A 24,597-nucleotide genomic window follows, 5' to 3' on the forward strand; every position below is an offset into this window, starting at 1 on the left:
CACATCTGGCAAACTGCTTACAGGTTGTTCACACACCCCAAAAAAAATAAAAAATGCATTTCACAATGGTTAGTGTTATGATAATGGGGGTGAGAGGGATATCAGTTAGCTAAAACAGGCCTCTAAACCTTTACTTACTCTTCGAATCTTTGCTTCTGTTGATACCTTCTGAAAATAAAACAGATATCTTCAATACAGCGGGGGTCAATATGGCTAATTTGCAGACCATCAGACTGGTGCGTGGTGCAGGCGCCGGGGAGAAAGGGCCACTCACTGGACTTCACAGGAGGCTTGAGCTCTTCTCCATCGGCACAACTGGTGTCCACATGGACCAACAAGTGAGTGAGCCGGCGGACGCGGGAGTTGAAGATGGCTGCTCGACTCTTGCCACGCCTGGCTGTTTCAGAGTTGTCCAGGTACTCGCCAAGCAGCCAGGACAGTGGGCTGAGCACGGGGGTGTCTGGCACACGGGGGACAGCAAAGGCAGTTCAGCACCTGACCGCACAGTTTCAAGAGGCCTTCCAGCCAAGAGAACCCCCTACATACCAGTAAGGGTGATGCTCTGCACAATGGGGGTAATCAGGGCCTCCCAGCATGTACGACCCAGGGCCTCTGCGGCCTCCGCATCCGGCAAGAAGCGCTCTGCAAACATTTGCTCATGCCGAAGAGCGCTGTTGAGCCTAGAGACAGCAATTCCTCATCAGAGTTGTAGAGGGCGTTTTCCTGAGAGAAAAGGGCTCAGGGCCAGCATATAGGCTTACTTGTTGAAGAGTTGGAGTAGCTGACCCTTGTCCTCCAAGATCTCCTGGCACCAAGTATGGGCCTTGGTAGTGTAGAAGAGATATGTACGACAGCATAGCTGCTCCTTGAACACAGGCCAGAAGGTGGGTTTGGGCCCCAGGACCTCAAAGCCATGCACCCTGGTATCAATGCCACCCTGCATCAGAGGATACAGGTTATGAACAGGCAAATGTGGCAGTTATCCAATCAACATTCGGAAAGCACAAGGGATATTTACTATCCATACTCATCTCACCTGTTGACACCTTTTAATCCTGATCTGCACAATGGACCAGAAGCGAGTCATGTTCTCCAGCAGAACAACACGACTTGCAGAGGGAGGTACATTCACCTGACAACCACACATAGAGCCACCGTGGCCACGTTAGGAGAAAGAAAGAAAAAAAAAAGGACACAAAACAGGTAGTGCGTTATACAAGGTGGAAACCACTGCCTGTGGATGCATCACTCACTGTGTTCAGCTCAGTGTTGATATTTGTCGGGTCCTCTCCACCTAGCACAACAATGCGGGCTGGCATGTAGCTAGAATCCTCACTGGCTACCAACACTGCCAACTGCCTGGGAGAGAGAGAGGCAAGATGTGCTAGTCAGCCTCACCTGCCTCTTCTTGTTTTATTTAGTCGGCAACTGTACAGCAGAAGTCAATGAGAAGGAGATGGGGGTAGGGATACTATCTCAGAGTAGGATTTCTGATCTTCAGAGATAACAACACTCCCACTTGTGTGGTGTCAGGCGAGTCACGCCTACCTGATCACCACGCCCTTGTGCATGTAGATATTGATGAAATGGGAGCCTGTACAGCCATTTGACTCCCAGTACGTTTTGGGGTTCTTGTCAGTGAGTTTGTTTGCTCGGTGGTGATTGGAGGAGACTTCCACCTTCTCCCAGCACTTGTCCTCCTTCAGCTCCACACTGGACCCTGTCAGTAGCAAACCAATTCACATGATCAAAGGCACCCACAGAAAGAATCTTATTCTAAGCATTATGATTGGTTTCTGTTGCTTTTAAACTACTCACAAAACCACAACAGGGGTCAAGCTAACCAAACGGCATACTGCTGATACACTGACCTTGGCATAGATTTCGTAGGAACACATCGAAGAAGGGGATGTTGATTGGCTGGTGGCTGCGACGATGCTCCTCAATCTGACCCAGCACCATCTATTGTAACAGGCATGAGAAAATTATTTGCATAACATAGCCAACCACCTAAAGAGAAATGACTAATCATGTGCTGATCAATCTATCGGCTAGTGACTGGAAATGGCCAGTTTTCGCACTGATTGGCATCAGTCTAAACATGGTCAATTTTTGGAGCCAATCTTATTGTCAATAAGAATAAATATTGCCAATCTTAAATAAGGCAAAGAGCACACTGCAAACATACATGACTAGGTATAAGTACAGTTAAGATGTGTCCAGTTAAAGGTGCACTATTCAACACTTATTACGATGACAGAACAAACCAGCAAGCACCCGTCACATGATGCCTGCGTGTTCAGAGGCTGCAACAGTACAATAAAACCAAACAGATGTGAAGCAAAGCAATTTCAGCCTTCATAACATCAACAGTATACATCTCACTTCTTTGTCAATTACTGGTTAATCTTAATTTAGTGGCTAGACCTTGAACTAAAAACCTAGATTTTTTTTAAGCATTTAACTAACTAACTTTATATACTATCAAACTTCTAAAAATATTATACTTGTCACACATCATCCATAAAAAAAACTAAAAAAAACACATCATCCATAGACTGGTCGACTATGCTGACAAATTAGTGTATGCGGCATGGTTCATGAGGAAGAAAAGGTTCCAAAGAAGGTTCTACGTTGATTTTGTGGTAATGGGTTTGATTTCCAAAATCTGACTTGGACCAACCTACCGTAATTTTGAAAAGATACCTTTCATGTAACAGGTGGCAACACAATCAATGTTTTTAACCACCAGAAACGTTAGCAATGTCTGGCTATGCAGTCTTACTGACACAAAAAGGGTTAGATTTTGAACTTTTATTATGTTTATTTATCTATTATTTATTTGTATTTGTTGCAGACTAAGTTCAGAAGTGTGTGGCAACTGACCAAAGTAACAAATGTTCATTTGTAACCAAACCTTTTGAAACTTTAATAGTTAAAAAAAATTAAAAAGCACTTCTCTATAATGAGTCAGTTTCTTTTATATGTACGGTATTTTACATACCGTAATTATTAAGTTTATTAACTTAATAATTGTCCACCTGCATGGTGGTGCAGTGGTTAGCACTGTTGCCTCACACCTCTGGGGCCTGGGTTCGAGTCTCCGCTTGGGTCACATGTGTGTGGAGTTTGCATGTTTCCTCCGGGTACTCCGGTTTCCCCCCACAGTCCAAAGACATGCTGAGGCTAATTGGAGTTGCTAAATTGCCCATCGGTGTGCATGTGTGAGTGAACGGTGCGTGAGTGTGCCCTGCGATGGGCTGGCCCCCTGTCTAGGGTTGTTCCCTGCCTCGTGCCCATTGCTTCCGGGATAGGCTCCGGACCCCCCGAGACCCAGAAGGATAAACGGGTTGGACGATGGATGGATTAATATAATGCTACAAGTAGTGTTTCTTTTAAGGACAGATTTGCTGGTTAAATGGTCAATTAACATCATTATAAAAAAATTATCTATATTGTGGATTGTGATAACAAAAAATACCATGATGTTACATTACAGCCATATCACCCATCCATAGTCCCAGCTCAGTTTCCATGCATGTCCCCGGACCCACACCTTCCCTCCCCTAATGTTGCATGACAGGTGACGTGAAACATTCATGGGGAAGATGCTCACATCTTATACACAACGATTTTAACAAAAAGTTGTCCATGGAGACACTACCCCAAAAGCATATGAAGTGACCAATTTAATTCAACACTTATAGACATTTTTATTTGATAAGCGTATTTTAAATATTTTGCTTGGAGAAGGCCAAGTTCATTAAAGTAGTTTTAAATATGTTTAGTCTGCTAATTGTTATTGATGTAAGAAAACTGGAATTGGCCAAGGAAAATGCATCCCTAGAGATGCCACAGGTCAAAAAATATCAAAGGGGGAAGGAGACTTCTTGCATGAGTTTCATTTAAGACTTCAGACCATCAACAACAGCAATCAATCATATTAAACAAAATTACAGAAGCAGTACTTTTACATACATCAGCACAGCAAATGGAGCAAAAAACAAAGGAGAGTAAAAGGTCCAGCCAAACCTGGATGCACCCGGCCAGAATGCTGGTGGTCATCTTCTTGTAGAGGCTGGCGTATTTCTCACAGTCCCCGATGAGGTCCCGCAGTTCTGAGGCCAGCAGCAAGCTGGTACTGTGCTTGTCCAGAACCTTTGCCAGAGCATCCTTGGTGCCGAGACGGCACATGACCACCGCATAGTCCTTGTTCAGTGTGGCCAGTCGGTATAGGAAACGGATAAAGGGCTGCACCACCTGGAAGCACCAGCAGGCGGCAGTCAGCGCAAGATCAGCACCCATGAACCTACTAATGAACTTCATATTTACAGCCACATGCATGTAACACAGCACAACTTGAAATGCAGGTCAAAGATAATCGATTCAATGGCCTCAATACAGTTTTTATAGTGTGCAATTGTTTTTCTGACTGTAAATAGAACACAACAAAATCAGCTGTATGATTTTACATAGAATGGGAACCTAATCTGTTAAGCCAACTGTGAGAACACAATTATTATATGATGTAATTGAATTTGTAACCAGCAAAATCAACAGAAATCCCATGAGAGCAGCATAATAAACATTGCCTGCTACTCTCCAAGGCCCCTTCAGTAACCCCCACCTCTCTGTCACTGACAAAGGCCGTCATAGAGGACAGGCACGGCTCAATGCTCTCATGCCAAGGCAGCACGTCTTCCTGATAGCTGTCCAGGAACTTATCCAGAATCCTGAGGGGACAAAAAATAAAAACATGCAAAATTCTAAAACTGTCTGTCCCATAATTACCTGTAATGTTGTGGCCTCTTAGCGACAATTACCAAACACCATTTTCAGCACCAAGACACTTTACAAACAATAAAATGAACTAGTAGCTTCTTGCATTCTGCATTGGTAACAGACCAAAGTCCTAAACGGTACCATTTAATAGACTATTACAGTACAATTTAATAGACACAGTGCTTTGCATTGCTACTGCTGTGGGAAGAGCCCAAGTATTTTCAGAGCAAGGAGACTCTTGGCTCCCACTTACATGAAGCTTTTGCCTTGCCAGTGGCCTAGCCTCCTTGGAAGCTATAGAAAATCACAGTGAAGGTAAAGAAGGAAGGTAGTGGAGGATGCTGGGAATGATCTCACAGACCTGAGGATGGAGAGCTGGACCGCACGGTCGGCACGATGTTGCTCCATGAGCCGCACTAGGTCCTGGAAGGTCTCCCTGCTGCGGGTCACCTGGGTACGCTCCTCCTCCAGCTGGGAGGCATCGTCGCACAGCAATTGCTCCAGCGTCATGATCACTTCCTTGGTGGCTGTAGTCTCCCTCAGGCTCACCACCAGCATCTTCAGCTCCGTGTCCTTGAAGTCCAGCTCCTCCTTAGATTCTGTGCTCCCAAACAGCACAGAAAAAGGCTATCAGACAAACTTGAACCAGATGGTCCCCTGAAGCAAGGGAGCACGACGCCGATCAGTTATCACCATGTAGTGTTTTGATTTCCACTGAAAGACGAATCATAGATGAAACATAATGAACTGATTATTAAGGTGGCCATTTAACTGCATCGATCTATGATGTCAGGATCGATTTCTGGAGGCAAAATCCTCCGTAAAAGATAGACACTCCTATTTCTGGATTATGTGCTCTCATGATCATGTGCTGTTGGTAGATGTGTAAAGTCACAGTGGCAATCAAACATAGGAAATGTATCATGACAGGAGAAAACTCATAAATATTCATTAAGGAAGTGCTACCTGATGATCTTTGAGCGACAATGCCAGGTTTGTGGCACTGAGCACACACTGCAATGTAAAGATCTTTTGAAAAAGCTTCTCTTTTGTACAGCAAAAAAATGTTCTTGTTGCTAGCACCAGTAGCAATGGTTAAGAATCTGAGGTAGCTAACTAGCTAGCTAAATAAAAAGTGATGTTAGCCTTGGAGATGCACAATATATTGATTAACATATTGGTATTGGCGAATATTAGTCAAAAACCAAGATGCCGGCTCAATGTGTCAGTCTGGGCTGATATTGGTAGTCGATGTTCAAAGTTAGCAACACCAGAGCTAAAAACATAATGACTAGAACAATCCAGATGACTGAATGGGAAAATCAGTCATTTTACATCGTGGAGGACAAGAGATTTTGGCAACTCATTCATCACTTAGAAGAGGCCTGAAAGTACATTTTCATAATTCATTATTATTACATCACCACAACTGATCTTTCATTTCCCACATAATGAAAAACAATGTACTGTTATCCTGCTAATCTGTGCCGGGAAGCTTGGTGAGTTTCACTCTAGGCAAACCCCTCAATCTGCTACTGCTTCGTTTATGTGTTTGTCTTTTGCTGTATAATTCTGTAGTTTTGACAATTGACACTGGCTTGTTCTCCCTGTTTAATAATAATAAAAATTAATGCTCCGAGATGCTACTTTCTTTTTATACCATTAATAGTGTAGTAGTGCATGATATCTGTATACTTTGTCAGTAAAGTTACACAATGTTTTGAATTTAGGTTATCAAAATAATCAAATATTTGAATTGTGACAGAAATCAACGATTTTGAATTCCCTCAATAATCTTAATCAAATAGCCTTGGTGCCAATAATTTATAACCCAAATGATAATGTTACCATTTCCAGCTACTACTCCTGCCACAAAGCCCAGTGAAAACAGCATATAAAAAGGCATGTTTTTCTGTCAAGGTTAAGTTATCAGCTGTTTTCACCTTTCTTCTCCAGTTTGTGGACCATGGAGATGTGATTGAGGGCTACGATGGCCAGCGTGCTCTCGGGCCGGAGGAGTGACAGACATTTCTTCAGAACGGAGACCACACCACAAGCCACCAGCTGCTCAGCCAGGCTCTTGTGACTGGAGATAAGCATGATGAGCACCAGCAGGCCATTTCGTACTGCCAGCGCGCACCTGAGCAAAGAGCACACAAACAAATGAGCAGGCCTGACACAGTGCAAGATATCCCTCAAAGCTCTGCAGGTTGGAGATGACCACCACCACACAGAGGTTTACACTTACAGCTGCAATTCCAAAAAAAGTTGGGACGTTGGGCAATTTGTAAATAAAAACAGAATGCAATGATATGAAAATCTCATAAATCCGTATTTGATTCACAACAGAACATAGAAAATGTCAAATTTTTAAACTCAGACATTTTGAATTTCATGACAGCAACACAGCTTAAAGTTGGGATGGGGGCAGTAAGAGGCTGGAAAAGTTAGTGGTACAAAAAAAGCAACAGCTGGAGGAACAATTTGCAACTAATTAGGTAAATTGGCAACAGGTCAGTCACATGATTGGGCATAAAAAGAGCATCTTAGAGTTGCAGTGTCTCTCAGAAGTAAAGATGGGTAGAGGATCACCAATCCCCCAATACTGCAGATCCCCCTAATCAACAGATACTGGAACAATTGCAGTTCCTCAGTGTAAAATTGGTAAGAGGCTGAATGTATTATCATCATCATCTACAGTACGTAATATAATCAAAAGATTCAGAGAATCTGGAGAAATCTCTGTGCGCAAGGGACAAGGCCGAAAAACCATACTGGATGCTTGTGATCTTTGGGCCCTTAGGCACTGCATCACAAACAGGCATGATTCTGTGATGGAAATCACTAAATGGGCTCAGGAACATTTCCAGAAAACACTGTCATTGAACACAATTTGCTGTGCCATCCACAGATGCCAGTTAAAAATATTATTCAAAGAAGCAGTCGTATTTGAAAATGATCCAGAAGCGCTGACGTCTTCTCTGGGCCAAAGCTAATTAAAAAATGGACTATGGCTAAGTGGAAAACTGTTCTGTAGTCAGACAAATCTAAATTAAAAATTTCTTTTTGGAAACCAGGGACGCCATGTCATCCGGACTAACGAGGAGAAGGACCACCCAGCATGTTATCAGCGCTCAGTTCAAAAGCCAGCATCTTTCATGGTGAATTAGTATATATGGGACAGGCAGCATGCTTATCTGCAAAGGCACCATCAATGCTGAAAGGTATATCCAGGTTCTAGAGCAACATATGCTCCCATCCAGACGACATCTCTTTCAGGGAAGACCTTGCATTTTCCAACATGATAATGCAAAACCACACATTGTATCAATTACATCATGGCTTCGTAGAAGAAGGGTCTGGGTACTGAACTGGCCTGCCAGCAGTCCAGATCTTCCACCCATTGAGTACATTTCGCGCAACATAAAATGAAAAATACAACACAGAAGACCTAGGATAGTTGAACAACTACAATCCTGTATCAGACAAGAATGGGATAACATTCCTCTCCCAAAACTCAAGCAACTGATCTCCTCAGTCGTGAGACGTTTACAGACTGTTGTTAAAAGAAGGCATGCCACACAGAGGTAAACATGGCCTTGTCCCAACTTTTTTGAGATGTGTTGCTGCCATGACATTCAAAGTTACCTTATTTTGTCCTTGAAAAGATATATATTTTCTCAGTTTAAACATTTGATATGCTTTCTATGTTCTGTTATGAGGAGCATGTAAAATATGGGTTTAGGAGATCTCCATATCATTGCATTCTGTTTTTATTTACAATTTGGCACAGCGGCTCAACTTTTTTGAAACTCGGGTTGTACTTTACAGTCCAAGCTAAAAAAGTGGAACATGCACGGTTGACAAGGCCAATTGACTAAAGGTGAAAACTCAAACTACAATGTTTCTATAACTAGCCTTATGGACCATCATACGGTAAAGAATCACACTGCTTCATAGCAGGTCACCATCACCAGTCCTGCAGCCCCAAACAGTACAGATATCATCTAACAGCTTGAGTAATGTGTACCTAGAAGTGATGCACTGTACGCTATTAACTCTAGGTACTCCAAGGGCTTGGAGTCACAATAGCAGACTGCCTTCCAGGCAGTATTCCACACTGACATCCACCTACCCCGGTGTATTGAGCATCAGCTCTGTGGCAGCAGGGATGGCACCCAAGAGCCCCTTGGAACCCTCGGGGGTGGCAGAGCCGATGCTGGCAAAGATTTCAAGCATCATTTGTGTTCCAGACTCTGCAAGTGGTAGCCCACCGCCTATGCTGTGCGGGTCGTGCTTACTGGCCCCCGTGATGACCTTCAATGCCTGGGAGATAATCACTCAGTTGGCCACAGAACATGATAGCTTTCTGGAATTAGCAGCTAAGAACTGACAGTACTTCAATCTATACAATAAAAACCACACTCCATATCCCTCAGCATGCCTGAAAACTCACCGCCAGGGCAATCTGCTGGACCTGGGTAGACATGAAGTACTCCTGCATGCAGGACAGAATGGCTTTCACTCCACCTTCTGTGGCAAAGGAGACCCGCCACTCATACTTCTGCATGAGGGCGTGGGTTAGCCGCAGGCCAGTCAGAACATTCCACAAGGAATCAGAACTCAGCACCTCCACCAGAAGCTTTAGGATCTTGTCTCTGTATGGAGAACGGTGAAAAGAACAAAATATGATTTGCAACATTATGAATGTGGAATTAATTTTCATGTTTCTATGCCACCAAGAGCAGTCCGAACCCTCACCGAATGGTCTGTGCAGAGTCCGACCTCAGGGTGCTCCTCTCTTGGGCCCCCTCCTCGTCCAGCAGCTTGAAAATGACCCTCATGCCGGCCAACTGCAGCCGGAGGTCCCAAGAATTCTTCTTGATCATGTCCACCACCTCCCCCATCTTCTCCAAACAACTCTTCTTGCCTTGGATCTTGGGGTTATTGAAAACTGTGCACAGAGAGAATACACCAGTTAATGCAAGACTGTTTTGTAGGAAAATTAGATTGACAATGAGTGTTTTTCAGTACGTAGTACTTGACTGTACCTGTGTTTTCTCGTACCCGTTTTACATCACCTTCCATTCCCAAAGACGAGTTTCAATACTAATAACAGAAGTACAGAGGATGGCAAAAATCCCTGGATGTTGTTCTTGCCTCACCCCAAATATCAAGCACGCATCAGTCATACCCTCGCCAAACATAGAACAATACCATGATTCATTGGGCCTTAAGTTCATTCTTGTGAGGCAAGTTAGCAAGACCACTCTTGCCAAGACCACAAATACGATCTTTGCATTCTTGGTACTGAGAAGCACCCACTAAGTCATCTACAGCTAAATTCAACTAAAGAACTAGAGGAAATAATCAAACAACATTCATAATAACGAAATTCAGGAAGAAGACCAATTCAAGTGGCACAGGTAGCCATATAAAGATTGTCGGGGGGGGGGGGGGTGTACTAGGCTCTTACCTTTGATCTTCTCCTCCAGTTCCTCTGGGTCCTTGGGGTCATCCTCCTTGGGCAGCTCGCTCTCGGTGTCATAGCCAGTGCCAGGCTCCAGGGGGATGTCCTTCTTGGCCTTCTTGGAGACAGAGCCCAGAGTGGCGTGTGAGGAGGCGGCCTCCACAGGGCATCGCTCCCCCAGCTCCATGGGGCTTAGGGCATTGGACAGCAGCTCATCACCGGGCCCACCGCGACGCAGGCAGTGCTTGATGTAAGCATGTGAGCACAACAGATCGCACAGGCAGGACAGTGGCAGGCTCTGCTTCAGGTATCTCAGCAGCTTGTGAGCCACCTCACTCGGCACCGACACCTGGATCAAAGTCACCTCATCCAGCTCTGAAATCTGCGATCACAGAAATAGGGGTGTGTTCACAAAACACACATGTACAACAGACTGCCATCCCTTATTTGACAGATGCTGTGGCCAGAAGCATTTTCTTTGCTTTAGCTTTATTTAGCTGCTTTCAAGTTTAAATACTGTTAAATCTGTTGTGAGCATGGGGCCAGTCCAGAGCCCTACTTGATCATCCAGACTCTGCCTCAGCAAGTTGAAGAGCTCCTGCTGCTGCTTGGGCTCCAGCTTCTTGACAAAGAAGAGGATCTCCCACCACTCAGCCCGGCTCAGCGTGCCGCTGTCCTCCTGCAGCCTGTCGGCCAGGTAGGGCAGAGAGTACAGGCCCCCAGGTGGCTTGGAGAAGAACGTCTGGCTCACTGCCACAAAGGCAAGAGGCAGTCAGACAAGAGTCAGCACTTGGACATTAACATAGCTCCTCTTTCGCCAAAGAGAAGGCAGACTTGCACAAACACTGCATCTCAAAGCCCCAGAGATCCATTAACAGGTAGGACCAAAGATAACTGCTCAAAGCTGATCGGCTGCAAAAGAGCAACGGGAATGAAAATCCAAGAGACTTACAAGCAGTGAGTTTGAGGGTCTCTGTAAGAGAAGAGGCCTTCTCTTGGGTCTCCTTCTCTGCCTGCCCACTGCTGCCATTGCCCAGGATCTCGATCATGTGCCAGTGCACCCAGTAAGTGCGAGACAGGGAGTTCCAGTACACCTGCGACACAGAAAACACATCCTTCAGAACCGAGGAGGAACAATGGGCAGCATGACATAACATGAGCCTCGGAATCGGAAAACCTTCGCATGGAATGGGGCCGGCACTGGTTCAACACAGTATGAAATGTAGAAAACTAACCTGTTTCAGGAAATGAGAAAAGTACATCCCACATGAGAGTGTCAGGGACCAATATAACTCACACAAGCAGGGAAAGTGGCCTTCTGAGAGCACAGGGTTTACTCTGTCTTGCGGGAACGACAGAGAGGCGGAAACAATCAGCACTAAAAAACCCCAGTCACCCCCTACCATTCTTCTAATGGGATCCTTACTTTGGACAAGGATTAAACCTAATTTACCTCAGAACTGTTCATAAGGCTGTGGGCTGCCATATTTGCTACAACATAACTTACGATACTGTACATGGTCCCTGAAAATTCAGGGCTAATGTTTGATTTCTCCCTGTTTTTTGATCAACTCTTGTACACCATCAGATTCCAAGCTGCTTCCTGGGTGCTGAAAAGCAGTGAGGACCAAGTGAAAACTGACTGAGGCAACAACCAACTGCCGCAGACGTGGACAGGGGCCAGGTACTATATATCTATAGCTGGAGCACCCATGTGAACCGGCCCACACCACTTGCTGATGCTGAGCTAACATGGGGGCACCTACATGAACATCTGTACTAAACAGGATCCCAGGCTGGACCGAGGAACAGCATGCAGTCCAAGTTCAAAGAAAACCTCACAAATCTCATATTTTTTCACAGACATGAAGGACAGGTACCTGCACGGGTGGCGAGCCATCGTTGCTGTAGCGGAATTCACCCTCGTCACCGGCACTGACCTCCTCATAGTCCTCCAGCATACGGACCAGCATACCCCCCTTCAGATTCTCCTGCACATACTCCACATAGGCGGAGCGGCTAGCAAAGTCAGCGCGAGTTTTGAAACTGTTAGCCACCTTCTTCTTGGGTGGTGAGGCAGCTGGCAGCAGCGGGGCAGAGAAGCGGGGCTGGAAGATGGACCTGGCTGCGCGGGGCGGCTCCTCCTCACTGGCCCCGGGTGCCGGGCCCTCGGGGGGAGGCTGCCGGTTGCGGTCCCAGCCCATGACACGAACCAGCTCTGAGATCAAGTTGGCCATGGCCATTGTGAACTCAAACTCACGCTGCACCCGTGACTGCTCTGTTTGGAGGCCCGTTCCAGAGGAGGCAGAGCTAGAGACTCCACCTTCCTGTCGCTCTGAACTGGACTCCGTCCCCACGGTGTTCAGCTTGTCCATCAGGGACGTTACACACAAGTAACGCTTGACCAGCGAGAAGAGGAGTTTCCCTGGGATCTAGGGCAGAGCACCATCAGACGGCGATAAAAGCACCATAACTTGCACCACACGGGAGACAAAACACACACATGTACACACATACGTACACACACACGCACAGCCCAAAAGTACCTGGGGTAGATGGATCCCCTCAAAGGAGATGCCGTGCTCCTCTGAGGAGGTGGTCTCTGCAAACAACTCCAGGAGTGTGTAACGGTTGTCAAAATCCATGTGCTGCTCGATGCCATCCTGCTGGCTCAGGGACAGGAGGACGTAGGCTCGGCTCCCTGGGGGAGAAGACCAGCAGCACCATAAGCATCAGCTCAAAGGGACCCTGAGCTCATATGGTGGTAGTGTGAGACCACCAGAGAGGAAATTGCCACGAAGTGATCTACTGCTAATTATGTTCTGTTTTTAAAATAAAAATCAGAAACTCCGCTCTGAATCCCCAATAGACCTATAAGGTGTTGATTACATGGCATTCGGTGTTTTGAGTCTTGACTTCCTTGCTCATTTGTTTAAATGTATGCCATCACATCAGAGCAGCCAGTGCACAAATCAGGACAGGGAAATAAGGCAACATTTCTCAAGGTTTTGATTTTGGTTAGAAAAGTAAATGGCAGAAATAGGCCTGTTTGACTGCCACAGTGGTTTACTCAAACAATGGCCTAAGCAACAGACTTCATCAAGTAACAAGGGTAGCAGCAGAGATTAAAGTATGCACATGACCTCAGCATTGTGACGTGCCCTAACGTGGTATGTGGAACACTGTGGGCGAAGCAGATTACAGTCAGTGGGAGGGGCTCTTAGAGATCCTCCACACTCTGAGTCATGGCAAGACATGTCTACCACCCTCACACAATCTAAGTTTGGTTAGGTGCGCTGCTGCAGCAAGATGGACATTAAGGACAATAAAAGACCTGCCGGCCTGGAGGTGACACTGCATCAGGACACTGCCACCAGCCAAAGTCACTGCCACTATGGAGAGCCGCATAACTGACAAAATGAGAATTGCCAATCAAGGGGCTGTTTCCACACTTCATATGGCTACAAAGGAGCAAGTGTCACCTCTAGAATGGGCACCTCCCTATGGATACCAACAAAAACTATGTGGCCCCTTCTCTACCAGTGAGTAAGCCCTAGCTGAAGGGCTTACCGGTAAGACCCACTATCACCATGGATGACTTTAGGCCTCCATGGCAGGGCTAATCATTTAGCTCCTTAAGGTACATGACTAGCACATTAGCCAGATGGGCTTGGTGCAGCTGCCAGAGCTGTGATGGCTCCTCTTCATAAGCCGTACTCTCCAGTTACCCAGAGAGGCATCTCCGACTCGCCACAAACACGCAGGTATCTGATAGGAATGCGAGAGACACCCAACATGGCAGTCAATCGACGCACCAGAGCTAATTCAAGGGAATCAAAAAGACACAGAGTGCGTGCAAACTAAACACTGAGCAGGAAAACCCCAAAGGCACCAGGAGCAAGAGCAGCCAATCACTTATAGAGTTGTGCTTGGTGAGATCACAAAATAAAACTATTACAATAAAGATTTAAATGCAAAAATGTGGACCAAACCATCCATCCAACTCCTAACCTCTTGTTCTGATCTGAGTCACTGGGGGGACTGAGGCCTATCGAAGCCACACCTCTATTACACAAATCAAAAAACAGTTTAAGAAATGACGTCACATAGTGGAATCTATGCTCCGGGTAGACATAGTCGGACTGTGGGGTGAAGCGGCTTGCCTGTAGTTGATAAGCAGGGAGGCAGAAGTGAAATATTGTGTTACTTTGGTTTTAAACTCAACAAAAAGGGTGAACCTCGCTGAGCGACAGCCCTAGCATGCAAACACTGCTACAAGGGAGCAACACATCTAACCTGGCGAAGCATCAGTCTCTTGCTGACCCTGATTTATACAGATGCTCCTTGCTGTACGATGGCTCGACTTTACGACAATAGTGAGGCGCATTCAGTTGTCAAATCTGAATTCCAATTGGTCCCTGGGCTGTACTTTCTATTGATTCCTGGGCAATGGCAGCATCCACGCAGCCAAGCTTTCTCTGTAGTGATCAAGAATAACATCTAATACAGTGTTTAACAACTATACTGTTTTTTTTCCTGTATTTCACCAAATAAACTTGTATTGTTTACTTTTCAATTACTGATATTTAGTAAGACTAATTATTTACTTATTCAGTGACAGTACTTGTTTACTTATATTCATATTCAACAATATTTTCCACTTATGGTGGGTTCACCAGAACATAACCCCATCATAAGTGAATGAGCACCTGGATAGGGAGTCTAAAGCTCATCAGGTGGGCATGATAACAAATATATTACAAATGATCGTAATGAAATTCAACGATTATTATGTTTCACATTTCTGTTAAAAGTCACATTTAGCATACATGCCAGGTCATAAACACTTTCCCAAGTGATGAAAAGTAGGCTAGGCTAAATGACAAACAGGACTAACAAATATTTACCTAATGTTAGTGTATTAAATCAATGAGATTTTGTAAGAGTTGTTTACATTATTCCAAATCATATGAAGCAAGTTATTTTACTTACTCCAAAATATTATGAACTTTTATGAATAAATATTGTTTGAGGAGAGCAACCAACTAAAATGCAGTGATTTTGAGGCTAAATCACCTCTCACTGACTTCAGAAAACTTCCGAAGGAGTCCTGTTGACTTCTTGAGATAATGCAGTTAACAGCTAAATCAGTATTAGCTGGATATGACAGTAATGGATTGAGGAGGGGCATACCTGCATCATGTGAAGCCAGAGCGCGGAGCATCTTGCCGGCACTGCGACGCGTCTGCCTCTCCTTGTTGCACAGCAGCTCCATCAGCAGGTCCAGCGCTCCCGTTTCCTTGAACACGCCCACCAGCGAGCCAATGCTAGCGTAGGCACTCAGAACGTGAATAGTGTGCGTGATGCTGATGGCCAGGTCGCTCTTCTTAGTCATCTGCTTGCGGGCACGGCGAACCAGGTTCTTGACATCATCCTTCATGTCGGAGAGCTCCACTTCGTCGAAAGTGACGTCGGCCGGAAATTCGCCGCTGGGCCGTTGCTCCTCCAGGGGGCGCTGGACATCTGCCTTGCGCTTACCAAGCAAGGCGGGACAGTTGGCATACACATCCTCTGCAGACATCCACATAAGGATGTTCTCTGACTTGTTCTCCCCAGATGGGCAGCCGCCAGAGCCTGAGCCGCTGCCCACACCACCACCACCAGCTTCACCAGACCCGCCCCCAGAGCCACCTCCATCTTCTATGGGCAGCAGGGTCCAGCGAATCAGGTACTCTGTCTGGCCGTCGTGTGTGCGCCGCTGCCGAATTAGCTCCTCGGGGTAGGCCTGCTGCTTAGGACCCAGCTGCACCAGCAGGTTCCCATTACGGCGTTCACCCACCATGATTGCTGCAAAACACCAAGAGTGCTATCAATACACCAGGCCAGATGGCCAGCCAGCATAAGATCACCCACATACAACCACAGCCCTGACAGAGGAGATCGCCTAGCCCAGCAAACAGCCGGCAAAACCCCACACACCACTACTTTAATCAATTCCTATACAGTGATCCCCCGCTATATCGCGTTTTAGCTATCGCGCCCCCCGCTATACCGGATTTATCTCCGACGCATCACAGTTCTCTGTGTATCGCGTACCTTGCTTGTGGTCCGATTGTTGTGAGCAAATTTTTTGTGAACTTTTGTTTTAAGCCCTACGATTTAAGACAAACTCTAAAAAAAAAAAATTGTATTTATATGGTCTTTCTATATCGCGGATTTTCACTTATCGCTGATGTGTCTAGAATGTAACTTCCACGATAGGCGGGGGAACACTATCTTGACTAACAGCTATTTTGACAGCAACAATCCCGTTTGACATTAATGGGGCAGTTCACTACAAAATTTAAAATGAATAAATAAAAATTCAGTTATGCTGTAGTGCTATTTATCAATCTAGATTGCTGTGGGGAGAGCTGCCTAGTTTTGGAGATAATGGTCATAGAAATCTCAGTCCTCTCGCAAATATAATGGGACTGCGTGGCATGATTAAAGCACCAAAGAAATACATTTCTACAGCAATATCCCTTGCCAGAAATCATGACCCGGTTACTCGAGATAATCCACAGACCTTGTAGTGAGCAGTTTCATATAGGAACTATTTTCTTTCTACCAAACACCACACACCAAGCGCATCACTAGGCAGAAGATAGTGCTGGGGTGCGTGTGCCCCTGACAATGTGACGGGATGTAAACATCAATGGCATCCACCACGGCTGAGCTCTAATTTTATCAAGCTCAGTGGTGCTAGATGAGTTAGCAGTATTTGTTAGAATCAGCTACCGACAATAACCAAAAGCAACAATATTTTCTTAGTTAAAAGTAATAATACCTCCTACTACTACTACTGCTACTACTGATGATAATAATAATAATAATGGCAGCTCGCCAAGCACCAAAGTTCTAGCATTGATGTCTACATCCAATCATCTTGTCAGGAGCATGATTTCAGATAATCAATAGTATCGATAAATATGATATTTTTCCCTTATTGTTTTTTCCAACTATATCAATATAATCAAAAATGTGTGGAGAGCGTTTTCACTGTCAGTTACAACTAATTCTATTTTCACTGGGCTAAACTGCATTATCAGATAAAAAAAAACATGAAAAATCCATTTTTTTCTGGCTCTGCACAAAATCATATCGTGATTATATGGTATATTTGCAATAATCACCAAGGCTTCAGAGGATGTACGTAAACATTATCCGGACACCAGCTTTTCTGTACTAAACGGACGTTTACTTACACCCACAATTTGGTAAGCAGATTAGTAGAACACCTAAAATATTAATGAGAACTGTATTGTGTAAAGTTAGTAATCTGCATAAATGTGGTGTACCATTGTATTTAATAAATGTATCAGACTTTAAACTGCAAAAAGTACTGCCACACCACTGACATCTCTTTTTTTTAACCTTGTTCATCCACAATATCTCCTTTCAAAAGATGTTGTGGGCGTTAAGCTGTCTCTTTCTTCACCGCCAGTCAGTCCTTATTGCTTCCATGATATACCAAAACAGTAGCATGTGGTGTGGCCTGCTAGCAGAATTTAATAAATATAATAAATGAATTCAGATTTATACAGATCATCTAAAGCCCCGGTGTTTATTGTGCATGCAGCATATAATTGCAATTATATCGCAATGTGATTTTGTGCAGACCTGTTTTTTTTACTGCAGTTCTGTGATAAGCACATCCTGCTAAAAAGATGCCGCAAATTGCATGTCCACTGCATACACTGAAAAACCCTAGCACAGTAAAGATGCTTGCGTTTCTCGCTAAAAATCCATACTAAAGCATAGCTTAATTTTTTTTCATTATTATTCAACTCCAAAATTTGGGCATCGTTTTACCTTCATTATATGATAATGCCGGTGTGCTATTTATTTGAGCAATATTTCCTGCTCCTGTTTCAAATGGGGAAAATAAAAGGTCAAAAGAACGCTTTGCATCTTCAGTAGTTTTTGCATTTTTGTCATGAGTTGTAAACACAATAAGAAAGGGCATTCCTGTACTAGACCAGGCATTAGGCTGTAAAGCTTTCTGTCATTTCCACCCAACCACATAGAAATTTTACAAGTACTTCTGAACCAAACATTGGAAATTATAATGGAATTTAAGAAACATTGCCTATGGATTGCTCATGAACAAAAATATAATGTGAGCTATACAAGCACAGGGCTCCAGATTGCAACCATTTAGTTGCATTATATGACCATTTTGAAGGTGCAACTAAATTTTATAGCAAGGTGTACCAGTAAAACTTGCAAATATTCCCTGCATCGGTTTAGTTTTTTTTAATCCATCATCATATATCACGTGAAACACCTGAAGAAAGCTAGAACTGGTGTATGAGATAAGGCACTTTTCCAACACAGGAACTTTTTTCCCGGAACCAAGAACTTCTGTTGTGTTCTCACTGCAGGAACTCAGTGCAATTGTAGTTCCTTAGAGGCACCACTGGGAAGGGACTTTCAGCGATTGGTTGCCAATTGGTTGACCACAGGCATCGGCACTAATGTGGAAGTTATGCGGAAGAGCCAGGAAAAGAAATAAGTAGTAGCGCAGCAAAAATAGGGCAGATGCAATTATTTTTGGACCTCAATTACATTTAATACATTAATGCATACCTTTTTATTTTCTTTCTTTATTTCTGCATTGGAAAATTTATTCAATAATGGATATACAGTGGTACCTCAGAACTCGAATTTAATCCGTTCAGAACTCCGGATCGAATCCTAAAAAGTTCTGTGATCGAAGTTTCCCCATAAGAAATAATGGAAAACCAATTAATTGGTTCCCGGCCCCAAAAAATTACACCTAAATATGTTTTTTTTTAGCATTTAAACACAAAATGTACCGGATAAAACAAGAAGAGCATATACTGTACTAAAGACATCTAAGCACATTTATCAAAACAGTAATTTGTAAAGTAAGAAAATAAATGTATCCAAACAATGTGTCCTGCCCCGATCATCCGCTCCTTCCATGTGTCACGCCCCCTCGTTAAACCCATGTGGAATCCCCGTGTGATCAGCTGTTTCTGGTTGTTGTCATTAGTCCTCTATTTTGTCCGCATTTCAGTTTCCCCAGTCCAGTGATTGTATTGCCCATTGCATTTTGCCTGCCTTACCTGTAATTAAACCCCATATTCCCCGATACCCTGACGTCTGCGCCTTTGTCTCCATTCCGTCCCCGCTCGGCCCAACATTATTATTAAAATTAAACATATTAATGGTTTATTATTATTAAAATAAGAAATCTATTTTTAAATGTATTTTATTATATAATAATTACTTTTACCATCTATCATTGTCTTTTTACTGTCTAAATATATGTATTCAGTTAGTGTAAACATGCACGGTGCTATCACAGCTAATGCAAGGCTGAGACTGAAGCTTTACCCTTTGCTACCGCTGGTCATGAAACTTGCTAGTGGAGTAACATTACATCATTTTTTTATTATGTCAAAAATGAAAGCTCAATCTGCTGGCCAGATTTAATAATGAATTATAAACATATTTTGTGGGTCATACAAATAAAACAAATTAAAGGCTGTGTCCTGTTGTGATCAGTCCCCCAGTAACGAACAGCTAACAAAATGACTTGTTTACCCTAGTTCTGGGGTGGGGGTGCAGTTTCCAATAAAATCCTCTGTGAAGTTGAACCTACTTTTTGAATATCCCAAGCTTGTTTAGCCTAAGGTCCAAGTTCCTGTTGTGCAGTGAGAAAGCGACACACCAAAGTGGCCAGGAGCTACAAAAGTTCCTGGTTGAGATGGCTGAGGAACTCAGAACTAGGTTCCTGAATTTCAGTGGGAAAGTGCCTCAAGAAACACTTGTAAAGCACAACTGCAGCATAATCTATGCAAGGATAGATGACATACCTTGTTTACTTTTGTAAATGTATTATTTGGTATTTATGTTTTAAAAAGCACGATTTAACTCAATGATTTTTTTGTCTCTTAAGCACTACTTTGTGACCTTTTCTTTAAAATAAAACATCACATGGTTATTTCTGCAGATTGTATATTTACCAAAGCATTTATTAGAAATACAGTTAAGATGGAAACATAAGTATGTTTTGCATTGCATTTTGATTTAAGTGATCACATTTAGATATTATCAATAATCTACATACTTCTGCCACAATAGTCAATAATGCAAATTCAGATATTGGCCCAACCCTACCAAGTGCCATCTTAGACACAGTGGCATGGTTGGTTTGTGGAATTTGGTAGAAAGAAAATAGTTTCTGCATGAAACTACTCACAACAAGGTCTGTGGATTATCTTCAGTAACCAAGTCATGATTTCTGGTAAGACACATTGCTTTCAGTTCAAATGTAGTTTCTGATGCTTTAATCACCGCAGAAAGAATGCCATTCAGTCCAATTATACTCAGAAGATGACTGATCTACCACCCAGCAGAGCATTGGTGCAGCCTTAATTTAACACACCTGATACAGATAATCAGACCCTTCAGCAGCATCTCAGTTTTAGAGCCAGCTATATGGTTCAAGTCACACTGGTACTATGTGAACAGGCTAGTAGAGCACACACTAAAACAGCATCACTTTTTCAAGTTATGCAAAAATGTTTAGGCTAAGACGGTCTAGGAAGTTGAAATCTCAAACTATGTGAACGGTAAAACTACAAAAATGATTTTATTTGAATTAGGCTAGTGATGCGACTTGATGGCAAAGTTAGCATGTCAAAGAGCTCTTTCACGTTTTTTGCTAAGCAAATTTAACTGGGTCACATGCAAACTGTTGAATGACATGGCTTTAAGAAAAATGCATTATCTCACCGTCTGCAGTCATTCGGTATGGATCAATCTCGAAACAACTGAAATTATGATCTAAGGTTTAACAATACGATTTCAGGCTAAAGACGCGGACAGCACACAAGCACTCCCAGCTCTCTGTCGAACGGCCCGTTTACCTGGCTCAATACAAGTCCATCAAATTTATCTCTTGGTGTGCGCCGCGATACAGGGACGTAACCTTAAACAATTGTAACTTGAAATGACTATAAAAAATCGCACACACTAAGTGGACCGCGTGGCCACAGGAGAAGCGGCTTTTAGACGGTTTCAAAATAAGCTTTTTATTTTAAAAAATCCTCTGCGTAGCCTTTGTTACTAACCAGGCCCAGAAATCGCAGCTTTCATTCAGACTTCAACGACGGCAAAAAAAAAAAAAACCCCGGACGACTTTTCTGGAAAGTCCAGCGTCCGGTGAAATGACCCAAACCGTGCCGAACAATCTCGAATATAGCCGAAGAGAGAACTTCCCCCTTTTCCAACAGCCATTGATTGGTGCGGCGGACGGAGACGAAAACGAAACTCCAGGACTCTGTTCCTCCCACTGGGCCTCCCAAGCCTAGCATCCTCAGAAAATCAGCGTGATGATACCGAACCTTTACCCACTTCACAAAACCGTACGAGATAAAAAAAAAAAATCATGAGCTTTCAGCACCGTCCATCCCGCACTGCGCCGTGTTCAAAATATGTACAGCCAGGAAGGTACTTAGAGAAATAAACACATAAGTTCAACTGTTATAGCCCAGCAGGCCAGTGAGAAGGGTATATTCTTGAGTAGTTTCAGTAAAAACTGTTGCCCTGTGTAGTTTTAACCGCAATCGTATAGTTGGTATGAAACGTAAACTACATCCCCGCCAAACGTGTGGAATATACGCGATCATATTACACTTACCCGGGAAATACACGGACACGGACATGCGACCGAGAATTCATTCAGCTCGACGTAGCCAACACAGTACAAGCAGCGAAGCACCCAAATCAGCACAGGCGATTTATGCGGGCCGTTAATGACAGCCAACGTGTCAAGTCAGAGGTGAGAGATGACAGGTGACAGGCTTCACCCCCCCGAAATAACAAAACACAAGAAACCCACTCAAACTGATTCGACTTCTGAGAAAAGTCGTAATCTTACTTTCTAATTATACAATCAAGTCCATAGTTAGAATAGAACACCCATTAGCGGACACCGAAGTTTTCTAAATCAAATCGCCACAAACTTACAACCGGACAATACAGCCGCGTTTTTAAAAAATAAAAACCACAAACTATAACATGAAAAGGGGGAAAACATGAAACAAATAACTTTAAATAAATGCCCCAAATGTTTTTCTAATCATGCTGACAGCGCAACGGGGCCTGAAACAACCAGACGCAAACCCTTAGAGGCTGAATTTACGCCCAGCCGAACAGCCACCTTGCCGCAGAGGCCTCCTCGATGGGCCTCTTAGCCCGGCACCCGCACAGCCAGATTACCAGCAAACCGATCCATTAACTAACTAGCCAGCGGTTAGTCCCGATGAAGCGGCCTGACAGAGGCGGCTAGCTAAACTCCGATTTAGGGGTGCCAGGCAGTCACGCTAGCCCATCTGACAGCCTGCCGAGTCCAGGCTTGTGATGTCCGATTGCATCAGAAGAGCGAGTCGGCCAAACCTCCGAAGGACTGCGCGGACGGGCAACACCCCCGCCCCCCTATCGCCTCGTTTCAGGGACCCCTCACCTGCCACGGCCCGCGACCGAGTCCAGCCCGGGCAGTGGGCGGTTATCTTTGCAAACAGTGAAGCACCTGAGAATTTGTGCGGCCTACGAGCACGCCGGATCTCAGAAGCCGAGTTTCGCCTACCTCCAGCGGCAGAGCCTCTCCCCCTCGTCTCTACTTTCGCCCTCAGTCTATGGAGTTTCCTTCTCCGCCACAAAGTGTCGTTTCCCAGCCTGGACGTATTTTTTTTGCCAACCCTGTCCGATACTAACTAGGGACTTTTCGATGACAGGCAGACCGACTCCGTCCTCTTCGCTAGAAGTTTTATTACTCACAATATTACTGCCCTCTGGCGTCCGGAGGCCGCGCTGTACAAGCAGAGATAAACGAGTGAGCGATATCCTTCCACTTCACCGGTAGGTGGGCCAATATTTCATATATGTGTGTCAAATAAACTGTTCTTTATTAGTCACTAATATATCTGCTGGTTGAGGTAGAGTGTAGTTACTAGCCCATATCTATATTCCGCTTAATTTCACCATTCCAGACGGAACCCCTTGAACCTTCACCCAGAGACCCCAACAGGGTCATGTAAATCCATTCATTATCTATTGGACGAGATTGTGAGAAACTGACATATAGATTAGGGGTGCACCGATCGATCGGCGCACCGATCGATCGGCCTCGATCACGTTAATTTGAGGGGATCAGAAATCGACCATATTCCCATGAGATCCACCGATCTTAGTTATATGCTTTTAACTCTTTGGGGTCGAGTATGTCGTCGACGACATCGCGTACTTTTCGCGTACTTTTCGCGTCTATTTCAGTTTATAAATATCTCGCTGAAATCTTAATGTATAATCATGAAAAAAACGCTGGCTAAATCCGTAATCTGTCTTCTTTTCAAAACGTCCATTGTCGGAAGTATTAAAGTTTTTTTAATTAGGTTAAATCGGCAAAAAAGTAAACCATGTCATCTTACTTTGTTTTACCTGCATCGGGGGCGTGTAGTACCGCTCTCACCCGAAGATCGCTATTCACATTCTAAATAGCCGCATTAGCGCGTATTCAAATCGCATTCGCATGGTAATTTGATTAACAGCGCAACGGTGAAACGCGATCCAGATACATCCCCTTCAGCGCCATAAAAGGGGGTTGGGGACGTGGCCAGGTGACAATGGCTCATTCATACACATGAAAGTTGCTACATATTCAATGAAAGGAGCCAGAAATAGTTACATGAGTTAGGTTTTTCTTATTTATTTATCCAAATTAATGTTGCATCTACACCATTTAGTCATCTTCATGTAGCCAAGACTTTGGTGATCAGATATCTGGGATCAAAACAAACTGCCAGCATTGCTTACTATGTACTTTTATAATGTTTCTGCAAGTGTTCCAAACTGCATTTTGCAATGTCTATACTTTGATGTCAAATTTCAAACTTAACAAAAATCTGACATCTTTACAATATATATTAAAATAAAGATGAGTGTAATGGCAAAACAAATATATAAGAAATAATTTATTTGCCATGAATTAAGTGTGATGAAATGTGTGATCATGCCCCAGTCAGTGAAAGTGTGTTTCCTACCCCTAGGCCCCAGAGGGTTAAATCAGCCTTTTCTCCCATTCCCGAGAGAGGTGCAGTGCAGGCTGCCTCCCTCCCTATTTTTTGGACAAGTGTGTCATAACAGCTATATATATATATTTTTTTTACAAAATTAGAGAAATTAAAGTCTGGAAGAAAAAATATGATTTTGTAGTTCAAACAGCAATGCTCATTTATATGTTCATTTATATTTGAGGACACTACCTCATG

General features: G+C 43.9%; 1 protein-coding gene across 8 annotated transcripts in view; it reads right to left on the bottom strand.

Moving 5' to 3' along the window:
• The window catches only part of LOC111849009 (cullin-9), a 38,176-nt gene extending 15,062 nt beyond the window's left edge, over window positions 1-23,114 (bottom strand). The window contains exons 1-22 of one of the 8 annotated variants that reach the window (XM_023821482.1): window positions 22,917-23,114; window positions 15,446-16,099; window positions 12,799-12,953; window positions 12,133-12,684; window positions 11,205-11,346; window positions 10,812-11,002; window positions 10,259-10,634; window positions 9,544-9,736; window positions 9,239-9,440; window positions 8,918-9,108; window positions 6,726-6,922; window positions 5,144-5,381; window positions 4,628-4,733; window positions 4,033-4,260; window positions 1,872-1,962; window positions 1,549-1,720; window positions 1,254-1,359; window positions 1,037-1,132; window positions 762-937; window positions 547-680; window positions 275-460; window positions 139-168 (exon numbers count right to left, since the gene is read on the bottom strand). In XM_023821482.1, the coding sequence (XP_023677250.1) occupies window positions 139-168; window positions 275-460; window positions 547-680; window positions 762-937; window positions 1,037-1,132; window positions 1,254-1,359; window positions 1,549-1,720; window positions 1,872-1,962; window positions 4,033-4,260; window positions 4,628-4,733; window positions 5,144-5,381; window positions 6,726-6,922; window positions 8,918-9,108; window positions 9,239-9,440; window positions 9,544-9,736; window positions 10,259-10,634; window positions 10,812-11,002; window positions 11,205-11,346; window positions 12,133-12,684; window positions 12,799-12,953; window positions 15,446-16,094 (4,411 nt within the window). In that variant the 5' untranslated portion in view covers window positions 16,095-16,099; window positions 22,917-23,114. Of the gene's footprint in view, window positions 1-138; window positions 169-274; window positions 461-546; window positions 681-761; window positions 938-1,036; window positions 1,133-1,253; window positions 1,360-1,548; window positions 1,721-1,871; window positions 1,963-4,032; window positions 4,261-4,627; window positions 4,734-5,143; window positions 5,382-6,725; window positions 6,923-8,917; window positions 9,109-9,238; window positions 9,441-9,543; window positions 9,737-10,258; window positions 10,635-10,811; window positions 11,003-11,204; window positions 11,347-12,132; window positions 12,685-12,798; window positions 12,954-15,445; window positions 16,100-21,061; window positions 21,086-21,195; window positions 21,365-21,399; window positions 21,468-21,968; window positions 22,061-22,916 lie in introns of those variants that run through there. The other 7 variants (XM_023821481.2, XM_023821479.2, XM_023821480.2 and 4 more) reach the window with 7 other exon arrangements.
• Window positions 23,115-24,597: the final 1,483 nt, after the last annotated feature.

Source organism: Paramormyrops kingsleyae, chromosome 3 (genome assembly GCF_048594095.1).
Source record: "Paramormyrops kingsleyae isolate MSU_618 chromosome 3, PKINGS_0.4, whole genome shotgun sequence".
Taxonomy (NCBI): domain Eukaryota; kingdom Metazoa; phylum Chordata; class Actinopteri; order Osteoglossiformes; family Mormyridae; genus Paramormyrops; species Paramormyrops kingsleyae.